At 49.4% G+C, this 9,623-nt stretch overlaps 1 protein-coding gene across 4 annotated transcripts in view; it reads left to right on the top strand.

The window, feature by feature from the left end:
- Positions 1 to 6,390: 6,390 nt before the first annotated feature.
- ANKRD10 (ankyrin repeat domain 10) overlaps positions 6,391 to 9,623 on the top strand; it is a 36,709-nt gene continuing 33,476 nt past the window's right edge. For all 4 annotated transcript variants that reach the window (XR_004666021.3, XM_034936991.3, XM_034936993.3 and 1 more), the window contains exon 1: positions 6,391 to 7,057. Coding sequence is in view for 3 of the 4 variants with exons in the window: in XM_034936991.3 (XP_034792882.1) it covers positions 6,848 to 7,057 (210 nt within the window). In the remaining variant the exon portion in view is untranslated. The remainder of the gene's footprint in view (positions 7,058 to 9,623) is intronic.

The following is a 9,623-nucleotide window of genomic DNA, read 5'->3' as shown; positions in this document are numbered from 1 at the left end:
TAACATGAGATGGGTGGATTATCTTATCCTAGGTCATGAAGATTCCTATCAGGGTAAATGCTTTTGTTTTTAGAATGTTCTTAAGGAATAAATACAATAGTGACAATTTCAGGAAGGGTGAGGAAGGTGTAAATCCCTTGAGTCACATAAGGTACCAGGGTCTGGTCCAGCCAGAAGCGGGTCAGTGGGCCCTGACTCGAGGCTGGGCACTCGGCTAGTGGAGGAGAGCATGTGTGGGGGGTGGCGGGGGCACCAGCACCCCTCCCAGGAATATCGGCAGAAGCCATTTTAATAACCGTAATGACTCACTAGGGACTTTCCTCTATGGTATCCACATGGGGAAATTAAGGAATCGGCTGAAAACATTTTCAAGGACTGCATTGGGTTACTAAATTAAAGGTCAAGGTGTCAGGAAACCACCTGCGGGTCATCCTCCCCCAGCAGCACCTCTGGTGGCTTGCTCTTTCCTTAGGTGGCAGGGACCAGCTGGCAGCTTGTTTCCCTTTCCTTCCTTCAACACCCTCGCCCACCCATCCCTCCCCACGCCACGGTCAGTCTCCAGCAGATAGACCTGCGCTTGCTTCTGAGTAGAACTGGGGACTTTTCCTTTTTTTTTTTTTTTTTTTTAATGGGTAATCACTTTTGCTAATTTAAAGTGACTTTGCTAATCACTTTTTTAACAAGACAAAAGCAAGACAGGATGATTAGTAAGATTCTAGAATCTTCATGTTCTTTGTATTTGAGATCCCTGGTCCATGGTGCTTTCTCTCTTTCTGAAGGGAGCTATCAACTGATTTGAAGCTCAGTCTTCCATTTCAATTTCATGCCATTCAGGAAATAGGTATTAAGGACTTAATATGGGCTGGGCACTGTCCTACTTCCTACGTTCGAGGGATACAGTAATGATGGAGAGAGAGAGAGAGAGAGAGACAGACAGAGATCCATCTGTGACACTGCTCAGCAGAACATGGAGCATCAGCCAGAAGTATTTAATATTTTCAGAGCAGTCTCCTCTATCTGCTTAAGGGGCTCACCAAGAGCTCCCCTCCAGAGCAGAGAGGGGGCAGCTGGAAAGACAATCATTGGTTTCCACACTTAAAGCCCACAGAAGCAAATCTCTGGCATGTTTCTAATTACAAGAGTATATGAATAGGGGGATGCAGTCTCAGGCACGCCTCTCCACAGTCAGGATTTTTTAAAAAATCTCTTTCACGATTAGAAAAAGAAGTAACATTTACTTGTCTGGTTTTTAAATTGTTTCATTTGGAGGTGACGGGAAATCCTGTGAGGGTAAATACTTTTCTTTCTAGAATGTTCTTAAGGAATAAATACAATAGTGGCAATTTCAGGAAGGGTGAGGAAGATATAAATCCCTTGAGTCACACGAGGTACCAGGGCCCGGTCCAGCCAGGAGCCGATCAGTGGCTGGGCACTCGGCCGGAGGAGGAGAGCATGGCAAGGCCACCAGCACCCCTCCCAGGAAGATCAGCAGAAGCCATTTTAATAACTCGCTAGGGACTCACTAGGGACTTTCCTCTATGGTACCCACATGGGGAAATTCAGAAATCAGTTGAAAACATTTTCAAGACTAGACACCTGGATCCTCCCGGGCCTGCCTGCAGGGGACAGAAGCTCCTGTCCTAACATGGGAAACAGCTTTGGAAAGGGAAGTGAACAGCACCGGAGAAGCCAAGGCACAGAGGCATCCAGGGGGTGGCTGGTGCCTCCCCACCTCGGGCGAGAGAGGTGGAACCCAGCAAGGACCAGTGTGTTATTTCCTGGAGCTGGACGGCTTCACGACAGAAATGTGTTGTCTTGCAGTCCCACAGGCTGGAAGGCCCAGATGGAGGTGTCAGGGCTGTGAGAGAAGGATCTGCTCTAGGCCTCTCCATGGCTTCTCGTGATTTGCCGTCGTCTTTGGGATTCCTTGGCTTGTAGAAGCATCACCCCCATCTCTGCCTCCATCTTCACGTGGTCGTCTTCCCCTGTGTCTGTGTTCAAATGTCCCTTTATTTTTATTTTTTATTTTTTTTGAGACAGAGTTTTGTTCTTGTGGCCCAGGCTGGAGTGCAGTGGTGCGATCTCAGCTCACCGCAACCTCTGCCTCCCGGGTTCAAGCAATTCTCCTGCCTCAGCCTTCCAAGTACCTGGGATTACAGGCATGTGCCAGCACACCAGGCTAATTTTGTATTTTTTTTTTTTTTCAGTAGAGATGGGGTTTCTCCATGCTGGTCAGGCTGGTCTCAAACTCGCGACCTCAGGTGATACGCCCACCTCGGCCTCCCAAAGTGCTGGGATTACAGGCATGACAAATGTCACCTTTTTATAAGGACACCAGTTATATGGGATTGGGGGCCCACCCTACCTCAGTGTGACCTCATGTCAACTAGTTATATCTGCAATGACCCTATTTCCAAATAAGGCCACATTCTTAGTTCTGGGGGTTAGGACTTCACATGAATTTGGGGGGGACACAATTCAACCCAGATCAGAAGGAGTGGACTCTGGGACAGGGCAGGGAGCAGCCTTCCAGGCAGAGGTAGCCCCAGTGTCAAGGACATGCTCTGGACAGCCCTGGGCAGTGACATAACAAGAAGTCCAAAGACAGGCAGTCGGCCCTGGCTGTAAGGACATCACCCAGACAAGGGTCTGATCTTGGACTTTGCTTGCTGGGAGCATTTCCCAGGTGTGGTCTGAAAACCTCGAATGGCAGGAGCCAATTTGGAAGGTTTATAGATCAAACTCTATTTTGATATCTATTTGTTTAAATGGGTAGGGAGAAAATGTAACTAGCACCACAAACTCACTAATGGTTTATTAATGAGAGGATGTGAATGAAGTGGCTAAGTTTAAAAAAGTGAACCAGTTTTAAGAGAAAAATATCAATCCTATGTAGATATAAAAGTCCACATATGGCCAGGAGCCATGGCTCACACCTGTAATCCCAGTGCTTTGGGCTTTCGGAGGCCAAAGCAGGAGGATCCCTTGAGCCCAGGAGGATCCCTTGAGCCCAGGAGGTCAAGGGTGCAGTGAGCCATGACTGTACCACTGTACTCCAGCCTGGGTAACAAGAGTGAGATCCTGTCTAAAAAAAAAAAAATCCACATGCAGGTGGTATCTGAATGACAAGTTTTGGAAACTGTTCCTACATCAATTTTTAAGCAGATTTGCCCTCTCAAAAGATGGATTTGCCAGCGTAGTGGATGTGGATAGGAATGGAGAAGGGGCCGAGGAGAAAACAGCAAGGCTTGCAGGCCCACGTTGAGTCCTGAAGGTGTTGTCACAGTGGGCTCCCTGATCTCCATCCTCACAGCCAAGCTGCAAGTCTGACCCGGGTCCCCCCACCCCTCCATCCCAAGTCATCACTCCCTCCCTTAAATGGCACAAAACCCCTCATTGGTTCCCAAACTTTTTGAAAGTAAAAAGCCACTCCTTAGCATGGCATGCTTAGTATGGAACATCAACTGGGGCCTACCTTGCTCTCCAACCCCACGTCCCTCAGGGCGCACTGCTCCTGGTGTAATAACGACACTCAAGAGATGCCCATCAATGTCTGTCACACGTATGGACACTGAATCACTGTGCCATTCACACAACTGAGCCCTACCCCACTTCCACAATTTCTCACACAATGCAATCCTTTTTTGAAAAAAAAAAAAAAAAATTCCAATCTAAAGGCAATCTTAATACGTTAAGTTTTGAGTTTTCCTGTTTTCTTTCATGGATTTGGATCGTATCTTCAAATGCCTAAGTTGGCTTGTGTATGGTTGCTTCATCAGATGAAAAAGATGTTATGAATCTACTCTTCCTCTCTTTGGAGCTTTTAAAAAATGAGAGTCTCAAAGGAAATCTGAGATTGGTAATGATTGTTACAGGAAAGGGGTCCCAATCCAGACCACAGGAGAGGGAGGGTTCTTGGATCTCACTCAAGAAAGAATTGAGGGTGAGGCCACAGAGTAAAGTGAAAGTAAGTTTATTAGGAAAGTAAAGGAATAAAACAATGGCTACTCCTTAGGCAGAGCAGCCCCAAGGGCTGCTGGTTGCCCATTTTTATGGTTATTTCTTGATTATATGCTAAACAAGGGGTGGATTATTCATGTCTACCATTTTTAGACCACACAGTGTAACTTCCTGATGTTGCCATGGCATTTATAAACTGTCATGGTGCTGGTGGGAATGTAGCAGTGAGGATGACCAGAGGTCACTCTTGTCACCATCTTGGTTTTGGTGGGTTTTAGCTGGCTTCTTTACTGCAACCTGTTTTATCAGCAAGGACTTCATGACCTGTATCTTGTGCTGACCTCCTATCTCATCCTGTGACTTAGAATGCCTTAACTATCTGGGAATACAGCCCAATAGGTCTCAGCCTCATCTTACCCAGCCCCATTTAAGATGGAGTAGTTCTAGTTGGAATGCATCTGACAATTATCAGAGTTGAGCAAAATCTGGGTGACCAACCAATTAGATTACTGGTATTGGGAATAGTCGGTAGACACCATCCTATCCACAATCCTCCTGCCACAGTTACAAGATCTGTCTTGGGGATCCATCACCACGTATATATGTCAGTCTACTCCAGTACAGCTAAATAAATATGTATATAGTCTAAATAATCTGGGTTAAAAAACCCAGTCATCTGAAGTGAGGAAAGACGTACACGAAGTACCCTATCACTATAACCTATTTTATCTTCCTAGCCCTTAATACTCTATGCAAAATAAATTCCAAAGTTAAAAAAAATCTAACAGTGGGTTGGAACCTAGGTCTGGATATTATTCTAAGCTCTGCCACAGGCATGCAGTTTGCCCTTGGACAAATTCCTTGACTTACCACTGTCTCTGTTTCACCATTCCCAGAATGTAGCCTAGCGAGTAATCCCTCCCTTTCATTACATGGAGGACAAGATACACTCACGTCCTTTCGCAAAATGGGACGCCTCTTTCCTAGGAAAGATGGAAATCAGGGCGATATATTTTAAAGAGATTAGATTAAAATCAACATGGTATGTGAGAAGAAAAATGATTACGTTCTAGAGTAAACAAAACCTGAAATGAGTTTATAGTCTATTCTCACCCTTTTGGTCCAAACAAAAAAGTATTGCTTGATTATTCTTTCCTGCTTCACTAACAGATTACAAACTCCCTAAGAGAAGATAGATTCTATGTGTCATATTTTCCATTCATTAGCAATTGCTCACTGAATTGAAATATTTGCTACTTCCCCACTATAGAGTGTTTCTCAATGTGTTTCATTCAGCATTGTACTCAACAAATGTTTGCTGTATGAAGACATGTCTGTGTTGAGTGTTTACACCACTAGTTAACAATTTCCCTTTGTTAAATCTTAGGTTTCTATTTTTTTGTTTTATTAACCAATGCTGCAATATGCTTTCTCGTGCATCAGTACTTCCCTAGACATCTAATTGCCTTGTTAAAGTTCAATTTGTGACGTAGAATTTTGCAAAAAGGAAGGAAATTTACACAGCGAAAAACTATATATACAAATGAAATAAAATACATGATTTAAAAAGACCGCATATTTAGAAGCAAAGGAAATATTCACAAAACATTGTGGTTATTCCTCAATAGTGAAATTACTGATGCTTTCATAATCAGAATAAAATTACATATGTAATAAAGTCCATGATACTGTCATTCAAAATAGGGGATTTAGTATTCCCTTACATTTATACAGTTCTCAACAAAAAGCCTTTTATTGTTTGCTCTGTCTGGTCTTCTCGCTTATCTCTTAAACTTGCAAACGTATAGTCCTAGCCCACCGCACTCGGTTCCGAAGAAGGCGTCCCTCGGACAAAACCGAGGAATCTGTCCTGCTCTGTAAGGAACTAGGGCTTGCTGATTCCCAGATTTTAACGAGAAGCCCTGCTCCGCGTAGGCGCTCCATAAATTTTTACCGGACAACTTCACCGCGCGCTACTGGGCCTCCGGGAGACCCGTGACTCCCACCCGCTCAGGGCGCGGGCCCGCAGAGCCTCAACCTGCGCCCCCGGCAGCCAGGATTCCCCGCCCGGACCGGCTCCCAGGCTGGAGACATCACAGTCCGCACCCGGGGGGCAGCCGAGACCCACCGCGCCGGAGGCCCCGGGACCCGCTCAGACCTCTGCTTAGCCACTCTACGCCCCTGAGCCCCCCACACAGCCAGCCCCGTGACCTCCGAGCCCCGTGACCTCCAAGCCCCGGAAGCCGCTGTAGGCAGCGGCCCAGCCAGGCCCCGCCCCCTCCACCGGAGCTCCACGCGTCAATTCCAGCCAGGCCCCGCCCCCGGCCGCCCCAGGCGTGGACCCAAGCCAGGCCCCGCCCTCTGCCTGGCTACTCCAGGCGCCCGCCGCCCCAGGCGTCCTCTAGCCCAAGCCCAGCGCCCGGCTGCTCCAGACGTCGACAGCCCCATGCCCCGCCTCCTAATCGGCTGCTGCTGGCGTCCTCTGGTCCAGGCTCCGCTCCCTACCCGGCTGCTCCAGGCGTCCTCTAGGCTAGACCCCGCCCCCTACCGGCCGCTCCAGGCGTCCGCAGTTCCAAGCCCCGCCCTCCGCCCGGCTGCTCCAGGCGGCCTCTGGCTCAAGCCCCGCCCCCTGCCCGGCCGCTCCAGAGGTCCGCGGCTCCAGGCCCCGACCCTGCCCGGCTGCACAAGGCGTCCTCTGGGCCAGGCCCCGCCCCCAGCCCGGCCGCTCCAGGCCCCGCCCCGCCCCCTCTGTGCGCGCTCCGCTCGGCAGCCTGTGGGACGCGACCGCGGCGCTAGTCTCGTTCCTTTGTGCTGCGGCGGCGGCTTCTCGAGTCCTACCCGACGCGTCCTCTAGGCCAGCGAGCCCCGCGCTCTCCGGTGACGGACCATGTCGGCGGCGGGAGCGGGCGCGGGCGTAGAGGCGGGCTTCTCCAGCGAGGAGCTGCTCTCGCTCCGTTTCCCGCTGCACCGCGCCTGCCGCGACGGCGACCTGGCCACGCTCTGCTCGCTGCTGCAGCAGACACCCCACGCCCACCTGGCCTCTGAGGACTCCTTCTATGGCTGGACGCCCGTGCACTGGGCCGCGCATTTCGGCAAGGTGGGTGCGAACGCTTTAAGGCGCCATTTTCCGCTGCTGTCCAGTGGGAGTCGGGGAAAGCGGGTCTGAGGTGCGGGGGACGTGGGGCGTGCCGGGATCGCGGGGCGGAAGCGGGATCGGCGGCGCCTGTGCCCCGAGGGGCCTAGGGCGCCTGTGCGGCAGCGCTCGCGGCCCGGAGCCGCCGCGGGGCAGCCGGGGGGCGCGGGGCGGAAGTGGGGTCGGTGGCGCCTGCGTCCGGAGGGGCCTGCGTCCGGAGGGGCCTAGGGCGCATGTGCGGCGGCGCGCGTAGCAAGTTTCTAACAAGGCGGGCTCCAAGGGTCCCGGCGCCTGTTTGCCGGAACCTGTGCGAGCGCGCGCGCGCGGATGGCGCGGTGCCCTCCAGGCCGGGCCGGAGGCGCGAGCGATTTCGCAGAGCCGGGTATTAGGCCGCGAAGTCGCCCAGGCGGCTTCCGGGGAGCCGAGCTGGGGTCAGAGGCGCGCGGGGAATGCCCGGGCGCGGTCGGCCTTCTGGTTCCGCACATCCTCGCCAGTAGCCGAGGGCTGCGCTGCGGACGAGCTCAGCCGAGGAGCAAGCGCCCCGGCGGGACTGGAAGGCCCGGGCAGCTGTGTGGGATGGAGGCCGGCTCTCCAGCTTCTGGGTTTGCTTTAAGGCTCGTAGCTGGCCCCGCTTCAGGAAAATTAGTGACGGCTGTGTTTATCTTGGATCTAAATTACTGCAGAAGTGGTTAAATTAAGCAGAATTCTCTTCCCGTGGAGGCTTTACGTTCCCCTCTTTTTTCTTAAACTGAAAATTCTGGGGGAACACAGTGCTGCTTTAAGGTTTTAAAAGGTTGGATAGCTACAGTTTCCTCATCTGTGAAGTCGTTGGGGTACTTGCTCTCAGAAATCTTAAATCAGATTTCACCGTGCATTTCAGAAGTGACTGGTTTTAATTAATATTTCTTAATTCACTAAAATTCAGGGATATTTATAGTGTTTTTCTCGTAAATGATGAGATGGGGTTAAATGGTTTTGCAGAAATATGTGAGAGGTAATGTGAAATAAGTTACTTTAAGAAGGCCTGGCCCTGGTAATGTCGTTACCAGCTGATGAAGTTGCGGTTTACCTTGCTGCCCCTGGTGCTACATTCACAACGCAGCTGTATCTCTTGGAAAGCAGTTTCTGATTCTTTTAAAGTGGAAAAGTCACTTTTCTTTCAATAAAAGAAATGAAAAAGGAGTTTTGACGATCGGGGTGGGACAAGCAAGTTAATCAGTCCTCAAGGGCTGTTAGGTTCCTGTGGCACTGTCTCTGAAGTTGTGCAACCGTAGTACCTGCTGGAGAAAACAGGTGCCCAGGGGAAATGAGTTTCTTAACAAACAAAAGTAATAAAGCCTCCTCCCTGCGCTTCTGCCTGCAGCCTTAAATAGATTTCCCGAGGCAGTTAGTAATCTGAGGATTTCCTCCCTCCGGAGTGTCTCTTGCTGTGGTTTATTTTTACACTAAACTTTAGGATTCTGTCCTTTCTACCCTGGTTGAGAACGACACAATACTGGGTGACAGTCAGTGAACAACGATCTGTGGAATGCTTAAAGCCTCATTACAGATGGTCACTTAGAAAATGTAATCCAGTGGTGCCTCCACTTGTCTCTGGGGATTAAAATAGTTACATTAAAATGGTAATTTTTTAATGTGTATTTTATCACAGTTTTTTAAAAAACAACTGAAATCACTTTTCAAAAGTCTACTTCCATGGGACTTTGAGTAGTAGCTTTACCTTGGTCATCAAATGTTGTAACAAGAAGCAGTTACTTCATTGTTTCCAGCTGTCTGAATCATAGGGCTCTTTGGTCTTAGATACGGAAGGGGCCTTAGAAAGCCCCTGTCCAGTGTCCAAACATTTCCTTCTGAGAAGAAGCCGTTAGGACAGAAATCAGGCCAGGACTCAGGGCTACCGCTTGCGAAGTCCAGGCTTTCTCCCCAGCGCTGCTAACGGCTGCCCTCTTACACAGGTTTCAGGCTCGTGTTCTTAGAAATGTGCCAGTGGTGCACAAGATCCCCTAACCGTTGGTAAGACTCGTTTGTTGCCAGAGGACTAAACGGGTTGTTTAAAATCTCTATTGTAGCTTTTATGATACCATATTGAACAGTATCTTTCCAGAATTCCAAATCCAAGTTTCTAAATTGAACCCAAGGGTAACAGGTTTAAGGCCAGCGAGCCCTGAATAGCTGATTTTTGGTACGCCAAGTGATTTTCATCCGTTTTATTTTTATTGGATTTGCAACCTGTTCATCTTATCGCTAATTAATACTTTCATTTTCACCCAGTAAATTAATAAAGGCAATAAATAGACATCAGCCTTTACTCCCAGGTCCAAGTTGGTTGAAGAGGGTGTTTTGAATCTGTGTACTCTTCATCTCACAGGAGTGTTTACTGAAAGCCTGAAAGTGCTAAGAGAGATGGAAAAAGAAACCTTGAGGTGAGATGGTAGAGTGTCAGGTGTTTTGTCTTCAGGTGAGGTCTCTCCTCTTGAAGAGAATTGCTTGCAGTCAGGCATAGCTTGTTCCCTAACTGCATTGTGATTGG

Source organism: Pan paniscus, chromosome 14 (assembly GCF_029289425.2).
Source record: "Pan paniscus chromosome 14, NHGRI_mPanPan1-v2.0_pri, whole genome shotgun sequence".
In the NCBI taxonomy this organism is placed as follows: Eukaryota; Metazoa; Chordata; class Mammalia; order Primates; family Hominidae; genus Pan; species Pan paniscus.
This window is presented reverse-complemented; position numbering and strand designations above follow the sequence as displayed.